The 20854-nt window shown below is 41.1% G+C and overlaps 2 protein-coding genes across 2 annotated transcripts in view; one reads left to right on the top strand and one right to left on the bottom strand.

Moving 5' to 3' along the window:
* Window positions 1–20854, bottom strand: part of vash1 (vasohibin 1) — a 541933-nt gene that overhangs the window by 505804 nt on the left and 15275 nt on the right. The window lies entirely within an intron of this gene.
* On the top strand, window positions 12720–15289 carry LOC111963023 (rho-related GTP-binding protein RhoV-like). Its single transcript, XM_023986243.2, has 3 exons — window positions 12720–13364; window positions 13486–13544; window positions 13657–15289. The coding sequence occupies exons 1-3, from the start codon at window positions 13202–13204 to the stop codon at window positions 14101–14103; spliced, it is 669 nt and encodes a 222-aa protein (XP_023842011.1). The 5' UTR covers window positions 12720–13201; the 3' UTR covers window positions 14104–15289.

Below are 20854 nucleotides of genomic sequence, written 5' to 3'. Positions count from 1 at the left end.
GGATATCCCTACCGGCCAAGAGCAGACGCTCTTATCCAGAGCGACTTACAGTAGAGTGCATACATTTTTATTACATTTTTACATACTGAGACAAGGATATCCCTACCGGCCAAACCCTCCCTAACCCGGACGACGCTATGCCAATTGTGCGTCGCCCCACGGATCTCCCGGTTGCGGCCGGCTGCGACAGAGCCTGGGCGCGAACCCAGCCCAGCCTGGGCGCGAACCCAGAGACTCTGGTGGCGCAGCTAGCACTGCGATGCAGTGCCCTAGACCACTGCGCCACCCGGGAGACCTTCTTGGGTATGACGCTACAAGCTTTGCACACCTGTATTTGGGGAGTTTCTCCCGTTCTTCTATACAGATCCTCTCAAGCTCTGTCAGGTTGGATGGGGAGTGTTGCTGCACAGCTATTTTCAGATCTCTCCAGAGATGTGAAATCAGATTCAAGTCCGRGCTCTGACTGGGCCACTCATGGACATTCAGAGACTTGTCCCGAAGCCAGTCCTGCGTTGTCTTGGCTGTGTGCTTAGGGGTCATTGTCCTGTTGGAAGGTGAACCTTTGCCCCAGGTCCTGAGCACTCTGGAGCAGGTTTTTATCAAGGATCTCTCTGTACTTTGCTCCGTTCATCTTTCCCTCGATCCTGACTAGTCTCCCATTCCCTGCCGCTGAAAAACATCCCCACAGCATGATGCTGCTACCACCACCATGCTTCACTGTAGGGATGGTGCTAGGTTTCCTCCAGACGTGATGCTTGGCATTCAGGCCAAAGCGTTCAATCTCGGTTTCATCAGACCAGATAATCTTGTTTCTCATGGTCTGAGAGTCCTTTAGGTGCCTTTTGTCAAACTCCAAGCGGGCTGTCATGTRCCTTTTACTGAGGAGTGGCACCCGTCTGGCCACTACCATAAAGGCCTGATTGGTAGAGTGCTGCAGAGATGGTTGTCCTTCTGGAAGGTTCTCCCATCTCCACAGAGGAACTCTGGAGCTCTGTCAGAGTGACCATCGGGTTCTTGGTCACCCTCCTGAAAAAGGCACTTCTCCCCCGATTGCTCAGTTTGGCCAGGCGGCCAGCTCTAGGAAGAGTCTTGGTGGTTCCGAACTTATTCCATTTAWGAATGATGGAGGCCACTGTGCTCTTGGGGACCTTTAATGCTGCATAATGTTTTTGGTGCCCTTCCCCAGACCGGACAATTCCTTCGACCTCATGGCTTGGTTTTTGCTCTAACATGCCCTGTCAACTATGGRACCTTATATAGACAGGTGTGTGCCTTTCCAAATCATGTCCAATCAATTGAATTTACCACAGYTGGACTCCAATCAAGTTGTAGAAACATCTCAAGGATGATCAATGGAGACAGGATGCACCTGAGCTCAATTTCGAGACTCATAGCAAAGGGTCTGAATACTTATGTAAAAAAGGTATTTCTGTTATTTATTTTTTTAAACCTGTTTTATCTTTGTTATTATGGGGTATTGTGTGTAGATGAATGAGGGGAWWAAAWRWWWWAATCAATTTCAGAATAAGGCTGTAACGTAACAAAATGTGGCAAAAATAGAAGCGGCCTAAATACTTTATGAATGCACTGTAATCATAAATGCAGTTTATTGGTTTTATACCAATTTTCTGYATAAATAGCCTCTAAAATATATGTAAACAGACCATAAATGTAACAAAAAAAATTGAAAAGCTGTAAGTGCTATCATATGATACAATATCAGTACTTGTTGCATTAACAACTTGTCTAARTCCTATCATCTACTGATTTCAGCCAGTGTATGACTGTGGATTGAGTGCCATTTTATGAACGGGAAGTTTGCGTATTAGCAGTTAATTTGAAAAATAATGTAGAATAATTTCTCTAAAACTGTCTGGCTAGTTGGCTAACAAACATATAGTGCAGATAAATTCTTCAAATTAATTATTTAACACAATATCTTATCACATCACTGGAAAACCATGGTTTACCAACTCCCTGACCAAAATGGCTGACCTTTGTCCCATCATAAGAAGGTTAATTTTAATTCTAGCATTGTAATTCCTAATTTTATTAGATTTGTTTTTTCAGGGAGTGTGTGGTACGCCAGTGCCTGGGTCATCTGTCACGTGTCATTGGCTAGTGATCCAACATGCTGGGGTTCCTTTTTAACCCAACAGTCGTAGGAACCAGGCCAGCCATTGTATTGTTTTTCAATGTTTGCAAATAATATTCAGCCAACCTGACAACTACATCTTGTTAAAACATGTACAAGCAACCTGTTAAAAAGATTTAGCTTCCATTTTGAGGGTATTGGTTTGGCTTAACACCATGGGTTGTCTGGTGAGCTATGAGTGAAGCATAGTTTTTCAGCATTAGATAGCTGAATTTGATAGAGCATCAACAATCTGTCTCCCTGACGATAAAAGCGTTCAAAGTGGGCTGCTTGKTCCATCACTATCTTTTTCTCACAGGTCAAACAGTGATGCTAGATAATGCTGCGAAGACATCCGGTTCTCTATGTGGATTTCCCATTGATTTTCTGATCGTGTTTTAGCTTGGGTTCCTTAATCTATGCCCCATTCTCAGCCTCTGGAACCTTCTGATTCGGGTTCCTTGCCACGACTTTCATTCTTCACTTTTACCTAGCCAAAAAAAACAGAGAGACATGTCTATGTCCAACRTTATCATTGCTGTGAGCTAACCTGTGCTTGTTACATGTGGCTGGTCTAACGTATATAATATCTCACTATCAATACCCCAGAGACCGAGATCTCACCCTTAACCCTGTAGGGCCTTGGCCAAATATTCTTGAGTCATTCTTGTTGAATTACAGAAAGCTATTTCCTGAAGTGATTAATGAARTCAGTCATCACTGAATTGCAGATATCAATTATGCATCTTATGTGTTTGTTTGGACTTCTTTATTCCTCTGAAAAGTAAAGTGCATGTTTTATAGTTTAAAGGTAATCAACAAATRTTGCCAGATTTTTCCTGTTGTTTTTATTGATGCTAATCATGCTTCAAAAGACCACATGTTGGAGCTTGGACTGATCTGACAGGGACAAATATAGATGTTTCAAAGGCCAAAATAATATTAGTTAAGTTTCACAAAATGCACCAGTTCAACAAATGTCCAATCTGATGTTGAGGCACTAATGACATGAAAAACTCTGGTCCCATGTGGATATTGTCACGCCCTGACCGTAGATTGCTTTGTATGTTTCTATTTTTTGTTTGGWCAGGGTGTGATGTGGGTGGGCATTCTATGTTTGTATGTCTAGGTTTTGTATTTCTATGTTTTGGCCTGGTATGGTTCCCAATCAGAGGCAGCTGTCTATCGTTGTCTCTGATTGAGAACCATACTTAGGTAGCCTGTTTTCCCACTGGTAGTTGTGGGTGGTTATTTTCTGTTTAGTGTTTGTTRCACCTGTCAGAACTGTTCCGGTTATTCCTTTTGTTATTTTGTATTCAGTGTTCAGTTTCGATTAAATAATATGAACACGTATCACGCTGCATCTTGGTCCTCACCTTCTTCCGATGAATRCCGTTACAGATATGTCATTGTACTGAGACTAACGTCACAACATTACTTTAATAAACCCGTTTTTGAAATCAAGGTCACTCTACCTCCAAATGTTGATATAAAAAAATTGCAATCTGACATGATGGGGTATGATGGAGGGAAATATTAACCGAAWAAGGGAAGGGGAAGACTGAAGACAGCCCTCTGCCACCAGGGTCCCTCTCCTCTCCAGAGCTGACAGGCAGACAGACAGGGGTGGGATAGGGGATTCCTGGGGGATCCCAGAGAGCTGGACATCTGATCCACTGGGAGACAGGGATAAAACCAAACAATCTGGATTTSCCAACATAGGAAAAATCTAATGGAATTACATGGTCAGGCATGCATGTTAGGGAACATGCATTATGGGGACAAATGCTGTGGTGATGACAGGTAAGGACTATAGGTGCTTACATGTATGAAACTGGTTCCTTCCTTGGTGTTGTTGCAAGAACTACATTACATTTCACAATGGGCTTTACCACACAAAATCAGCTGACTAGCGCAACACCATTTAATATGACTAGTGCAGCAGACAGAGCTCACACTGTTAGACTTATGGTCGTAGAGGTGCTGACAGACAGAGGGAAGAGATTCAACTTCCCTCAGCTAAGAGAGGCTCGCTCCAGCAGATCCAGGTGACTCGTGGGCCCAGGGTCCGACAGGAGAGACGCTCTAGAGTGTCATGTTCCAGGATATGCTAGGCTTGAGCTGGGAGACGCACCCACCAGGGGAACCAGCCCCCAGGACCCACTGAGCAAGACACTCCTCCACTCCCAAAGTGCTGACAGAGGACTGACAATGTTGCGGTCCAGAGATACTTTATGCCTACTGTGGTTTTGTTTCATTTGTTCAGATACAGTTTATTCTGTACAGTACAATATGATGGATGAGTKGTTTTTCATGATCCCTCACTAAGCAAGTGATCCAATATATTCCCATCTGAAACCTAACTCCAGCAGCCTTAATACATTAAGGATGAAGCTACCTATGATATGGACCAAGCATGTAGGCAAATAGGCATTCATTTACCAACCTTCTAAATCTCCTATGGTCATCCAACAGGCAGAGTGATGAACATTAACCTTACTATTCGTTTTTGGACAGTTTTTTTGGATTAGGGAGTTTGTATTCGGGGACAGACCCCTGTGGCTTTCTCTTGAGGGCAAAGTGGGATTAGGGGACCTCCCTCCTCTTGGACCCCTGCCAAGGCTTAATGGAGATACACACAAGCTCGGGTGACCCCCAAATCAACACTTGGACTTTACTTAAACTGGGCCAACAAACAAGGAGGAATCATACTCTAGCGTGTGGGATTTACTATGAATAATTTCTGCTATTACTGGCGACATGTGAAGAATGTGAGCAACAGGGGAGATTCACAAAGGTCTTAATTCCCATGAATCAGTCCCGTTCCTGAAGGAGCCAGGGAGGTGACCTGGGAAAGGGCTGTATCCTGTCTCCAGTGAGGGTGCAGAGGCAGACTAAGCCACTCTGGCCCTGTCAACATCTGGTACCTCTCTGCCTAACCATACACAGGATGTAATAGGCCTGAGTAACATACAGATATAGACCCTAACTGACAATTTAGTCTGGCTCTAAATATTCAGAACTACATTTGAATATTTTACTATTCAAGTGTAAAGTCTACCTTGGGTTTGGTCATGAAAAGTTCTGCCATGATCAAACACCCCTGAGGGAGTGCTATAGATCACGACACTCCTCCACTCCCCCCCTCTAGTTGGATGCCACTGGACCCAAACGGAAAGAGGATTCGCAAAAACATCATCACAGGGGGTCCCAGAAAAAGCTGTAATGGTAACCTATCTCATTTGATGGAGGCGTGCTCTGCATATACTCAACATAGCACAGGCTTGAAGGGAACAGTTGCTTTCACTGATAGATTATTCAGGATAATGTACCCCACATATGCAMAGAGCTTATTTTCTACCCCATTTGACCCTATCTATGCCAGTGGAACGTTAATCTCCATTTTACGATATGTAATCTTTTAACACCTTTCTGACAGATATTCTATTGTGCTCCAATTCGGTCTAAGACGTGAACTTGGGTCAGTTACTGTGTTTACTCTTTAACAGATTGTAAAGAATTTGTTCAAGTGTATTTAGGTTGGCTGACTGTTGTATATATTTTCTAAAGCTGCTTCACAGACCACAGCTTGGATAGCCCTGAGAATGGAGCCCTGTACACTACTGCACTGTAGGCTCTGTTATGGTGACCTGCAGATATCCATTCAGAGACCATTACTAAGCAGATTACTTCTTCAAATCTGTGTCAGGACATAGTTCTCATGTCTGGTGATGCTGATACAGAGCTGTGGAATAATAATGATTTTTATTTAACCTGTATTTTGACAGGGAAGACATATTGAGACCTAGGTCTCTTTTCCAAATGTGCCCTGTATAATACAATATAAAATACATATTAAACACAAAATATATACTGTATATATACACATACAAGAATACAAAAACACAGTCATGGKAAGCACAAATAATACATCACATATCACCCAGAAAAACAGTTACATTCATCCATAAATATATCCCCAATCAATACTTTAAATTGCCCAAACGGCATCAGAATAGAAAGATGAAATGTATTTTGAATTTTATTCCAGCAATATGGTGCATTAAAACTGAAAGCAGATTTACCTAGCCTGGTGGAGATCCTAGGAACCTCAAGAGAACCAATCCTGAGAACTGGTTAGGCAACTCAGGTGTCTATACTTCAACAGCAAACTTAGATAAGACGGAAGTTTGTAAACAAAAAGGTAGTAATGTAGAGTTCTACGGGTCTTTAGCGAAGTCCAGTCAACCTTTTGATACAGGATGCAGTGATGAGTATCGAAGCTGCCGCCGGTAACAAAACGAAGGRCACTATGGTAGATGGCATCCAAAGGTTAAAGAGGAGTAGCAGGCAGCTACATTTCCTGCTGCTTAGAGAAAGGCAAGATTTGTTTCTGTAGAAAAAGCCAACTTTAAATCTTAGCTTYTTAACCAGCTCATCTGTATGTTTTTTAAACGTCAAATCCATATCAATTCACATGCCTAAGTATTTATATGYGGGAAAAGTTCCATCTGAGAACCATCWMATTTTTTATTTTACCTTTATTTAACTAAGCACACGTTTTAAATCAGCAAAGGATTCCTGCATAGCTATAAAACTGACTGTAGTTTTTACACAGCCAGATCAACAGTAGCATACAGTCRCAGCAGTATCATCCACATATAGATGAAGTTTACAATTTAAACCACACAGGAGGAATACAGAAAAGGTCAGTACAGTGTATCAAAAACATGTTTACAGTGACAGAGGCGTGGGAACTAGAAACACTAAGCAGCTCTACACTGCAGTACAACGAAGCCTAACTGTCAAATCATCCTGAAAACAGAGTGCTGCTGACCCCTACAGCACAGGTCAGTATATGCAGCAAATAGCAATAAATAAGTGGACTCCATTTATACAAAAACTAKTCTTTGTCACCAACTTCATGCAAGCTATATAATCACACTAAGCTTGCGGGCAGGTCAAAAATGTTAAGAGCAGCTATTTCAGAAAAGGGAAATTAGAAATCCAATGATAACGGTCTGTTTCCTGTGTATGGCAGCGTTACCTTGGATGTGGGAATGAGCCCTGTCAATCACTGGTGGCAAAGTGCAGTATGGAGACTGGCTAACTGAGATTAGGAGACTGGTGATACCATGAAGAGATGTTGTCCTGCTACGGAGGGGAATACAATCCCTATCACTCACACTGCAGGTGGGAGAAAGAGAGGGGGAGAGAATGAGGAACAATGTCAAACAGGAAATAGAGAAYTTACAACACAATGCTCCCAGAATTTCCTGCAGGCTTCAATAGATAAGGAAGTCCATYTAATTCAATATTTCCCCCCTAAATATATCCCTACTGTCCCAAGTCACATATTGTGCTTTCTGCACAGTAGGCATATACTAGGACATTGTGGTGAAACAACTTCATAAATACATAAYTGTCCCTCACAGACTGAAAAGCCATCGTAGATATTCAATCAAATATGTGCATTCAAAATATATCTTATTCATTAATCTTATTAATTTATCATCAAATGATGTGAATCAGGTAAATCAAAATACTAAGAAGTTGTAATTGTAGTCTTTCATCAAGAGAATGATTGCATACACAACCTTAAGGGCTCTAACACATTTCCATCACCAGGCACAAGCGCAAGACCATGTAAACACCTGCAAGAGCTTGGTTTATGTGTACATCTGGTGCATGTATTTACGTTGTGTGCGTGTGCCTGGATCAAGTGATGAACAAACAGACCGTGAGAGTCACACACAGAGACCAGCGTTTTGAAGTCAGTTTAATAATACTTTCCTGTGGATATTTTGTCTCAAATTTCCAACAGCATAAGGATGAACCCAGTGGACCCCCAGCAGAGTAAGTACAAATGAAGTTCTGACTTGTAAAGGGACTGGTCGGCATTCTGGAATCTACATGTATATGTTAGAGACAAGTGTGAAGGCATTCGTGGAGGCTAACACAGGTGATCCTCTATGTATCTGTCAGACTAGCAAATCACAACAGAGAAGATTCCACCACCGCAGTGGAACTTGGCACATGCTGCTGTAGCAGAGGATCCTGCGCCTGCATCTGACAGCTGTGCTGAGCAAAAAGCAACTGTCCAGCTGTTGACAGAGCCACAATGTCCACACAACTGAGCTATTTTTTTCAGAGGACAATCAGACCTGGGAGAGGAGAGGAACCACAAACAGGTCTGGAACAGAGGGAGCAGGCCACACAAACAGGTCTGGAACAGAGGGAGCAGGCCACACAAACAGGTCTGGAACAGAGGGAGCAGCCACACAAACAGGTCTGGAACCAGAGGAGCAGGCCACACAAACAGGTCTGGAACAGAGGAGCAGGCCACACAAACAGTCTTGATTTTAAGTGGAGACCAATGGGTTATTGGAATGCAAGATTATGGCTGACAGTGGAACAACACTGCCTTTTACGGAGACGGGTGACAGGCACACATTATAGGACTACATGGCACAGTACATAGTCAAACTACAATAAGTAAATCAGTTGACATTATCATCTTGTAACAGGACAGTATGCACATCGAGTCATGTGAGCACCTTTCCAGTAAACTTTTAAACTGCATTCACAGGTCACCTAACAGGTGAAATATGTAGGCCTGGTTTAATAACTGTGGGATGCACTACGCGGAATAACAATAACAAAGATGCACTATGCGGAAATCGCTCCGGCATTACCTGATTGCTATAATTCTAATAGTTGCGCTAATTTCAGTTTATGTGACAAAACAAGCAAGTATAGTGCAGAGAATAATTGTACAATATAAAGCGCTGTGAAATATATTGTCCATAACCAAAAATATTGTATTTTCAGCTGTTTGAAGCTGGTGTACAAAACCGAAAGTAAAAATGAAACTTAAGAATGGGACGCATAGAAATAGTGCCCCATAGAACAGATCTACCACTTCTTAGACTTGCTTTCAATGAGAATGACATCTATAACTCACATTTCTATGTGAATCTGGTCAGGTCACCCAAAARGTTACATATTGCAGCTTTAAAGGTTGTTGTTTTTATAGTTTGTTCTATTAGGACTTCAGCAACTAGAGCACATTGGATGTTGACCATAGAAATGTAAACAAACCATCTGTCCCAACAAACCATCAGTATCATAGKTTGTAGCTAGATGGAGTAGGCCTATAGCTCCATCTAGTTATCGCGTCGGGGACAACWGTTGTTGACAACTGTAGCATTTTAGCTAAGCCTAACCCTTACTGTTTTCCTAACCTTAACCTCATTCTCCTAACATGCCACGTTAATTATAATATCCTAACCTGCTACGCTAATTCTCCTAACCTGGTATGTAAACAAACCATCAGTCCTGAAAAACCATCAGTTCCTAACCTCCCTCTCCTAACCTGCTGTGCTAGTTCTCCTAACCTGCTACATCAGAGAGGAAGAGTTGAAGCGAGAGGCTCAACTCCGCGATAAGCAGACCAAGTGGGATAATTTGTATGGAGGTCTATGAGAGTGTCGATTTTGGTCAACACATTATGTTTTGGCTAATTTGCTACATGAGGCTTATTTGATCGAACAGAAGTATTATAATGCTTTGTAAACAACAGGTTTAGACAGTGAAATGCTTACTATACTATAAATGTAGGCCTACTGATATAAGTGGACGCACGTGGCATTCCGGCAACGATTTTATATTCGTGATGGGCATTCCGAGTCTTTTCGGTGAGCCGGCACATTTGGATCTGTTCAGGTAAAAGAGACGACTAATTTGGCTCCCAAATGGCTTTTTGTTCAAAATGTTTAAAGATCGACCTAGAACAATGRAAAAAATCCACATCTCTAATGTAAAGCCCAAAAGGTAGCCTACAGTACCATTATGTCAGATTGTGAAACACGCCAAATTATTCGATGACCTGCAAAAAAATTATAATAATTGCAATGGACAATCATCGAGGACCTGATTGACGCACTCTCGCCACTATTTATTGTTTATGCGGTGAGGATTCACCCTCTTTAGATAATTATTTTGTCATTTATTTGCAGAAAAAAGTTGTTTTGAGCTAAAAAAGCAGCACTAGCATTATGCAAATCAGGGAGCCAAATGACGTCTCTTTCACYGATGTGATTCGGCTCCCGACGTTCACCAAAAAGATCAGTTCAAAATGAGCTGTTTTGTTCGCATCATTATTTTATATTGGAGTTTGGTCTGCTGTTCACACGCATATCTGACCTTTCATAGAATTGAATTCACCATTCATTTTCTGTATAGAGCCCCACAGCGGACGTGTCATAATACCCATAAAACCTAGCAGTCAAACAGGGAAATGGTTCCAATTGTTTTTCTACCATTCATTTTTCCCACAGGGAATTTTAGAAACACTTTACACTAGTGTGACGTTTTGATAAACATGTAAATCTCTCTCGGACAAGATGACTTTTATCAATGTATTCACATYTATTTACTCTCAGATTCTAAAATGTTAATTAGTGTCAAAGTAGACATGCAAAACTACAAATCCCAGCAGGCTCCTGCACATCATCTCGAGCTGACACTTTTGTTAACAGGCATTGTGTCAATTTATAACTTGCACAAGACAGTTCACAGAATTGTCCTTTTAAATAAATGTACCCAATTTATTAATTTCTACATTTAACTAACTTTAGATAGTTAATCCTGAGATTCTTAACTTTGCCTCAATACAGCACTCATCCAGATCATCATGGCATTTGTAGTTCTTTATGATAGCTACATTAGCACCTAATTAGCGTTAATTTTTTTTTGGGGGGGGGGGGTAAATACAGACAAATATATTGATAAAATTCAYCTTTTCCTAGAGAGATTTACAAGGTTATCAAAACGTCATGCCAGGGTAAACATACACAAAACACAGCCCTTATTTGAAATGTTTCTAAAAATCCCCTATGGGACAAATTAATGGTGGAAAAACGATTGGAACCATTTCTTGTTTGACCACTAGGTTTTATGGGTATTATGACTCTTATTGTTGTACCACAGATAGAACAATGAGACAGATATTTCACTAGACGTGTAAATGTGATTTCCACTCACTACCCAAATATGGTAGTGAGAGGAAGCCCACTGGAGGGCAGTTGGAGAAGATGGAACGAGATTTTGGTTGACATTCTGTACATTTTCTCATCAATTAAACATTTAATCTCAATAGTTTTGTTCCCAAAAATAAAATTTGTTATGAACAGAGTGGACTAAGTTTGTAGACTTTACCCGTGGCAAAAGTTTTAAAAAATCGCGCGGTTTAGGAGTGCAAAGGCAAATTGAGTTATTGCACATTGCACTTCAGAGTATGTTTTTACTAACGGAAATATGCAGATGTCTACTAGAACGCAACAATTGGATATCTCTAGCGTGCTTGGCTCTGCCCACCTCCTTGCTTCTTCTGCCCTCTATGACTCATTTGTTCCCATTTGAGACGACAAGCTATAGTCTATCTTGGTTTAGTTAGAAAACTATTTGGTCGTMCTCAAACATCGTTTTAAKCTTGGTTTTACTATTGACAGTTACAGCTGATTTTGGGGATGTATATCGATTTTATCTACTTAAATAGAAGTAATCTGATTTATTCGTTTCAGTCTTTGAATTGTTTCATCAAACTTTTCGCCGCCAGCTCCTGATATCAGGGCATAGAAACTACAATCGGTCTCCTGAATTAGCCTAGTGATGGCCCACATGMGCATTACGTTCGAACTCTTTTCTCCTCTTTCAATGGCTAAACTAGCTGGCTATGTTACTAACTATGCTCGTTTTCGTGCTTATTGTCAAACTTCATAAATACTGCACTCTCAACTTCAAACGCCATTGTTAGTTAAACAATAATGTAACCAATCAATTCGCCGGAAATAAACTTAAAATAAGTATTGTTTTGTTGAATAGTCATGACTGGTTCGAGGTATCTATTGTAAGACAACGGTGGCGAAGGACATCATTGCGTCTTGGCCGTAGGGTTAGCGTTAGGACGTTTCTGACTGGTCTTTGAACTGTGAGCCTCTCCCCGCTTCGTTCGATGGGATATGTAGTGATTTTGCTAACACAGCCAGATATATACACAGTCTTGTATTCTTATTTTTTCCCCAACTGACTATCGTACTTGTTGATTAAATGTGACTTTATTAATTATGAGCAGTCCAGGAATGACACGTGAAAATAGCAACTCTACAGATCGCAGTGACTACAATGAATGGCTAAATTACTTCYGGACACTAAAGCTACTCCTCACCACTCTATTGGCTATAATGATCCCRCGTCCTCCCGCCTGCCTTCCGCCTTTGCAGACATGTATTTCCATTGTTAGAACGGTCAGTCGCCTATCTTATATAATAGATCATCTTTGGCTACGTTCATTCTCCTAACCTGCTATGTAAACAAACCATCAGTCCSGACAAACCATCAGTATCAGATATTAATCAAATGTTATTGGTCACATACCCATATTTATTTTAGAATACAATAGAACTCTCTCATTGGTAATTTGATTTGATGTGTTCACCTGACCTTGCAACTAATTTACCATCATTTTGTTTTGCGATTATAATTGGTCCCTGAACCCATAGGCTATTTCTGAAATATATAAAAGCCTCCTTCATTTATCTCTGTAAATTTCWAAAAATAGCCGAAACAATAAAGAAACCCTCATCAGCTTCCACTGGCCACTAAGAGTTGCTAAATTACCTTTTCACTTCAGTTTGTCTCAACTCATGCACCTTGGTCGGAGAGGTAGGTATGTGAACGATTTGATTTAGGTAGCCTTTCGCGCTGAAATTCATACAGTATCCAGGCCATCGATCCACAATGGCCCATATTTTGTTAAGTGGCCGATGGCCGCTGTAGGAGTGACTATGCAAATCAAGCTTGTGAAAATAAGTTTGCGTTGAATTGAGGGCTGTAACTTGATTGGGCGGCATTGTTCGTTCAAACTGGAGGTGCCAAAGTATCTGCTACATTTGTTTCCACCAATGTGCGCTTTGATGTAGGATGAGACAGTGATAGTTCTGTTGGATAAGAATTTAAACTTTTGYTGAAATTCCACCAGATAGTGAACGCAGTAGCGGAGATAAGATGATGCAGGCCCCTGATGATTTTCAAGAAAAGCACAATGAGCCAATCATTAGTTGTATGTTGGTTGGGGATGGTGCTGTGGGGAAAACCAGCATGATTATAAGTTACATCTCAAATGGATACCCAAACGAATACCGTCAGACGGCCTTTGACGTCTTCACCGGTGAGTTGCATTTTTTTGCATCCTTTAAATACTGTACCGTAACAATTTTCCGTTGGCAGTAATTTGGGTGAGTGAAAGAGGTTTCGAGAATGCATGTGGTGAAATGTGCTCTATTCTACAGGATTGGTTAGAGTAGATGGGATTCCAGTACAAATCCAGTTGATGGACACTGCAGGACAGGTAACTAGGCATGAGTAGGCCTACCAAATACATTATGGCAACACTAAATGTAGGCTACAGTGAATATATATTAATACCATGAATTAATCTGCCACTTCCTTATTTTCTGCAGGAGGAGTTTGATAATTTTCGCTCCATGTGTTACAATCAAATAGATGTCTTCATCCTTTGCTTCAGTGTTGTCAACCCAGTGTCTTTCCACAACATCACTTCAAAATGGATCCCACAGATCCGCACCTTCAATTCTGCTTCACCCATCATTTTAGTGGGGACCCAGTCTGACCTCCGGCATGATGTTAGCATCCTTATCCATCTGGACCAGCTGAGGGTCAAGCCAGTGGTGAACTCCCAGGCCAGGYGTCTGGCAGAGAAGATCAGRGCCCACGACTATGTGGAGTGTTCCGCACTGACCCAGAAGAACCTCAAAGAAGCATTTGACTCTGCTATCTTTGCTGCCATCAAGCACAAGGCCTGTGAGAAAGCAAAGAAGCTCAAACTATTTGATCGTGCAAAGACTTTTTCTAGTGGGGGGTGGAAGAAGTTATTCTGCTTCATGTGATCCAATGGCATCACTACCTCAATACAGGACACAAAACCCTCTGGTGTTGAATGCTAGGGGGTGGCAGTAGCAGTTGGATGGATTACTAAGAGTTAGTTATTCTGAACAAAAGTTGTCAGATATGTTGTGCTTATTGAAGCTCAAAAGCCAAAAGTTCCCACAGCAACCTGTGATAGCCTTCCACCATCGTATGTACTGTGGAAAGTCTTTCTTATTCACAGGATTCAGACAGCATTGTATTGCAGTTGGTGTCACAGCCTATTTGCGACCTGACTATCACTTTTCTAGCGCATACACTGCATWGTCAAGTATTTTGTTTGTAGGCTTTATAGAATGTGAATATCTTCTAGCCATATATGCTTCTTGTGGAAGCCACATGTTTCAAACAATGTTTGCTTTGTCGTTTTATGTCACGTTTACTTGTCTTGTTACACATTTCACTTTAAGTGTTAACTTTTTTGTTTATTTGAAGAAATTAGGAGTTTGTAAATGTGAAAATATAAAATCAAGAATGGATTGGCAGGTAGCCTAGTGGTTAGAGCGTTGGGCCAGTAACCGAAAGGTTGCTGGATCGGATCCCCGAGCTGACAAGGTAAAAATCTGTCGTTCTGCCCCTGAACAAGGCCGTTAACCCACTGTTCCCTGGGAGGCCGCCATTGTAAATAAGAATTTATTCTTAACTGACTTGCATAGTTAAATAAAGGTTCAATTTAAAAATATAAAGATAATGTAGATCAGCTTAGGGCCCTCATTAGAGTAGTTGTAGAAAATTATATTCACTAATGCCTTGGACCTTATATTCATTTACTGTTAACATGTGAGCTCCATTTTATGGTAAGGTCCATTGATCACTGAGGGAGGCCAACAGTGAGGTAAATCCTCAGAAAACGGAGGGAAAGACAGAGCTGAGAATATTCTCACCACAGAGTTTTGTTACCCAGCTCACAGACAAGGGACTACGGTCACCTGCTGTCACATTGAGGCTCCAATTTACAAGACAAAGCCTCTCCATTAAAGCTGTTCCCTTTGCCTTTGTAATATAGCAAATTGGTGTAAGCCTTGGAAAGAGGAAAGTCCTAATAGATATATAATCGATTGCTGAGTACTACATCGACGTGCACAGTTGTTGGGTATTAGAAACCTTGTGCGTATTCATTACGGAAACTGTTTAAGAACCAAACGAAACAGGGAGGGAACTACCTGAATTTGTCCAATAGAGACTTTTACGTTTGGAGTAAACTTCTGTTGCAAAACATTTTGCAACAGAAGTTTACTCCAAACGTAAAAGTTTCTATTGGACAAATTCAGGTAGTTCCCTCCCTGTTTCGTTCCCTCCCTGTTTTGTTTCTTTCCGTTGCAAAACATTTTGCAACGGAGTCGGCGTAATGATTACAGCCCTGGAAAAAAGTCCAAAGTGCTTTGCTTAAGACGGAACATCTTTTTTATTTGTATGATAAGTGGTAAAATGAATGTGCTATAAAGGAGCCAACAATTGAACTACTGAGTGATTATACTATATAGCCTGCATACAAGGCCTAATGTGTCTACTGGATAAAGTTGTGTGTCATGTAAGGGTGGCTGTGTTCCTGGGGATCGGCAGTGTCCGGTGTGAGAGGGGCAGGTTAGTGTCCGGTGTGAGAGGGGCAGGTTAGTGTCCGGTGTGAGAGGGGCAGGTTGAAGTGGTCAGAGTAGTGCAGAAGGTGTCCTATGCTGAGGCAGTGAAGAAATTTGAGGAGGGGTCAAGGGTGAAGGATCCTGAGAGGATCTAAGTGAGTAGTAGATTTGTGCCATCACAGAGGGGGATAGCCCAACGAGTGATACTGTATATGCTTCAGTAAGTTTGGTTTCTTAGCATTTTATAGCAATGGTTATCAACTGTACCGCAGAAATGGAACATAAATAACATAGATGTTGTGGAGGTAGCTGCAGAGAAGATTTTGGGTTTATGTGATTTGACTTCAGAAGAGTTACAGGGTGTGTTGAGTAGGGGTGTCTCCTGTCCTCCCAGGCCATTTGCATGGGCAGGAGCAGATAGGATCAAAGTAGTGGAATGGAGAAGTGGGTTTTTAATGAGTATAGGTGGCAGCTGCAGATAAGTTCCTGGGTGTAAGAGATTGTACTGCGGAAGTTATGTTTTGAGATGTTTATTTTTGTGAAATAGTGTGTGTGTGGTGCACATTTGTATCCCCCTGCCTATTTAAAAATGTTTATATAACACATGTAAAGTGATTGAACACACACTACCGCACAGTAGGTGGCGGCATGCATGAACAAAATGTGAGTGCCATTATACCAAAGAAGTAATGCCGCTGCCTGAAGTWGTAATTTCTCTGAATTTTGTATTTCCTTAGCCTGCTGTGTTAACGAGACGTCTCATATATCCAATCTCGGGAGCCTGTCAAACTAGATAAGTGCCTGCTGTCCTAGCACACTGCTGAGATCTGGGGTGTATTCATTATGTTTTGTAACTGAAACCATTTACTGCTTAAGAACCAAACGGAAGCAAACAGAGAAAAYAGAACGCAACTGGRAGGGACCTACCCGAATTTGTCCAATGCAAACTCGTTTTCATTGTATAACATTTTCCGTTTGGAGTAAACTTWGTTGCAAAATGTTTTGCAAYAGAATCGGCGTAATGAATACACCCTTGATGAACCTCTAACGTTTTCTGTTGGATCAATCAATCTGTCAATTCCTTAACATCGTCAAGGAGACCATTAACATGTATAGTGGGGTGAATCCCTGCTTTTTCTCCTAGGTAGTAATTAGCATTCTGATAACAATGGTTTCCTCACTCACAAAGGCTTCTCTAGTAGAAAACAATGTGGTGACTAGAAACTGTATCTGCAAAAGGAAAAATCATTATTTTGGAATATTAGTTATCAGTAAATATATATTTGATTATGGGAGATACTCCCGACACGTTTGTTTCCTTTAGGCTGTGTTGCGCACAAATCCAAATGATTCTGGTGGAATTGACTTGGAATGAAGGAGTGGTAAAATCTAGTACAAGTTAATCATCTTAGAAATGTCTGTGCTGAAATTCACATTCCCAGGACAAACATATCAACTTGATTTAAAAACAGCAAATCAGATGATGCCTCCATATGAAAAAGAGAACACACACACGTTTTGTGGTTAATCATAGCCTACTTTATTTTGGAGGGTAACCACAGCCACTAAGGTTAAGAAATATGGCTACGTTTACACAKGCAGACCGATTGTGATCCATTTTTCCACATTGGTATTTTGACCAATCACAAAAGATCTCTTTCAGAGCTAATCTGATTGGTCAAAAGACCAATTTGTAAAGTGTTTGTGTGTATATATCAGAATTTGCATCATCTATTTGAAAGTGTATAATTCACTAAACTGTGCATGTGGGTTCGTGCTGCCAGAATTACATTATGGACATGTTCAAACCCACTGATATAATCAATCTATTGGAGTTTGTTAAATTGAACCAAGGATTTGAACAATTAGTTATATACTGCCCTCTACAGGTGTGTTGATGTACTGAATCATACACACATTACTGAGTTTTTAGTAGTGCAAACATACACATTTTATAACATAGTTTTCGTGGTAATTCTGTCCACAGATTAACAATACATTCAGGTTGTGTAATCCAATATCTTAATGATAAAATCTGCACACTGCTGCTCATGCTCCCAGGTGATTTTATTTATAACATTTTGACCCTTTATCAGGCATCTATATCCCAGGTGGGGTTGGAAGGTCCTATATGTAGGGGAAGTACTCAGTGACATCACTTCCTGAAACGGAGGTAAAAAATATAAGGTTCACAGAATGAACATTTAATSTATCAAAATATATGATCATACACAAGGAATGTCAATATTTATAGTGCATTCGGAAAGTATTCAGACCCCTTGACTTTTTCCACATTTTGTTACGTTACAGCTTATTCTAAAATGGATTAAATCGCTTTATTTATTTTTCAAAAAATTGTAAAACTGAAATATCACATTTACATAACTATTCAGATTCTTTACTCAGTACTTTGAAGCACCTTTGGCAGCGATTACAGCCTCAAGTCTTCTTGGGTATGACGCTACAAGCGTGGCACACCTGTATTTGGGGAGTTTCYAAGATTTTTCTCTGCAGTTCCTCTCAAGCTCTGTCAGGTTGGATGGGGATCGTTGCTGCACAGCTATTTTCAGGTCTCTCCAGAGATGTTCGTTAGGGTTAATGTCCGAGCTCTGGCTGGGCCACTCGGTGACATTGAGACTTGTCCCAAAGCTACTCCTGAGTTGTCTTGGCTGTGTGCTTAGGATTGTTGTCCTGTTGGAAGGTGAACAGTTGCCCCAGTCTGAGGTCCTGAGCGCTCTGGAGCAGGTTTCCATCAAGGATCTCTCTGGACTTTGCTCCATTTATCTTTCCCTCGATCCTGACTAGTTCCCCAGTCCCTGCCGCTGAAAAACATCCCACAGCATAATGCTGTGGCATTAGTCCCTCTAAGCATTAGGGGGACGTTCATTGAGGTAAAACTTGAGGGCCGCCATGTTTTCCATGAGTTTGCCTACAACTCCAGCACCTGCGGAAAGTACCTGGATGTGCAAATGTTCTTCAGCTTTTATGTTTATTTATATTAATGCAAATAATATCAATTACAAATTTGATAGATTTATGACTACAACGCTAACTTGTTTTATTCAAAACAACTGAATTTCCCAGCATGCGCATTATACCCTCCCCTGACCCTCAACTCGAAATAATCTGATCAGCTGATTTTAACATGCAACAACATAGCACTCAGAAATCCGCAAGGAGTGGGCTGGTGATGAACAGAACAATGACAAAGCTAGGAATGATTTCAACGCAATAACATATTTTAAAAACTTCTGAAACGTATTGTGCAATTTCTTCTTGTAATGAAACAGCAGGGAGCAGGTCTCGAACCCTCAACCTTCTAGCCCAAATTCCAGCTCGCTATCGACTGTGCCGCAAAAGCATGCTCAAGCGGCAGAGTCGAAATCCACGCTTATAAACCCAGGGTCGTTACAGTATGTTTTATTTTGTTGACGGAACCGCTGTTATCCTAGCATTTGGCTATGGTTATTATTGACGTGTTTACCTGAACTGGCTAACTAGCTTGGATAACACAGCTAACTTTAGCTATTTCAGACAGGGCGATTCGGATTTGTGTAACTTTAAACATATTATTTAGTCCGACGAAACTTGTTATTGTTAGGTTGTGTCACATTGACGGAATAACGTTGTTTTAAACAACATATTGCTTTAAATGTCTAGCTACAGGCAGCTAGTTAATGTACTGTTATATTTTGCACAACTAACATTAAAGCAAGGCAGCTGTAAGCTAGCTAACGTCACCTAGATTTTCTTTTCGAGCTAGCCAGCTACTGTAGCTAACACGGTTAGTGGTTTGTTTGATTCCTGCAAGTAAATTAGCTCAACAGCTGGCTAGTTCTTCCAACTGTGGTTTAAAATATTGGTGCCAGTTTGCACATTATGTATCAGGGAAGTTCTCTTGCCAAACACTTGCTTTATTGTGTAAATTTGAATTTTCTGCCTTACTCTGCTGGACCTTATTGTAAAATATCTATTTCTGGCTCTTAAATTTGATTTAGGATGTGTTCGGGCGATCTTAAATTCAAAGCATTGTCAGATTGTCCGTTCTTTAAATTCAGAGTGTTTTCGTCTCGGAGCATTCAGAGCGCACGCTGGACGCTCAGGTGGATGATTAGGGTTGATCCGAGCGTTTTGACCTCACAACGGCARTCAAGCACCCAAGCTAACTGGCTAACGTTGGCTAGCTTGCTAGCTACTTCCAGACACAAACGAGAGAACACCTCACTCTAACCATTTTACTCGCCCTAGCAGAGCAGGTTAGGTTGTTTTCATGTTATCCAGTGCGTTGGTGACTTTCTGTGCTGCTGGAAACAATTTAATTACGCTTTTTTTGCCGACATTTACCGATACCGGCCATATTCGTTATTCTGCGCTCTGGCACACTCTGATGGGAGTGTTCTGAAATTGGAGTAGAGTGAATTTACGAACGCACCCTTCATTTTTATGAAGCCAGTCATAAAGATAGTGTATTTTATTGTCAAGAGAAGGTTGACTTAAAATAGCCAGAACATATTCAACCAGATTGCCTCACTGTAATGTTACTGTGTTTGAAATTACATTATTTTGACATTATTAATTGTGTTGTCTAATAAGCTTTGAAATTAGTAGTGGACCTGAACCTTTTTAAAGGTAAAAGGAGCACCATACAACCKTGTTAAGTCTACTTGCATCAAGTTGTCTATGTTCAAAGGATTGTGTAGCCTATATAGTGTAACAGTTTAACTTTAGTCCGTCCCTTCGCGCCCTGACCCGGGCGCGAACCAGGGACCCTCTGCACACATCAACAACAGTCACCCACGAAGCATCGTTACCCATCGCTCCACAAAAGCCGCGGCCCTTGCAGAGCAAGGGGAACCACTACTTCAAGGTCTCAGAGCAAGTGACGTCACCGATTGAAAGGCTATTAGCGCGCACCACCGCTAACTAGATAGCCATTTCACATCCGTTACAATAGCACACAATATGGTCATGTGTATTTATTTTTAAATTTAAACTTTATTTAACTAGGCAAGTCAGTTAAGAACAAATTCTTATTTTCAATGACGGCCTACCTGGGAACAGTGGTTTAACTGCATTGTTCAGGGGCAGAACGACAGATTTTTACCTTGTCAGCTCGGGGATTCAATCTTGCAACCTT

The sequence above is a fragment of the Salvelinus sp. IW2-2015 genome, linkage group LG4q.2 (genome assembly GCF_002910315.2).
Source record: "Salvelinus sp. IW2-2015 linkage group LG4q.2, ASM291031v2, whole genome shotgun sequence".
NCBI lineage: Eukaryota > Metazoa > Chordata > Actinopteri > Salmoniformes > Salmonidae > Salvelinus > Salvelinus sp. IW2-2015.
This window is presented reverse-complemented; position numbering and strand designations above follow the sequence as displayed.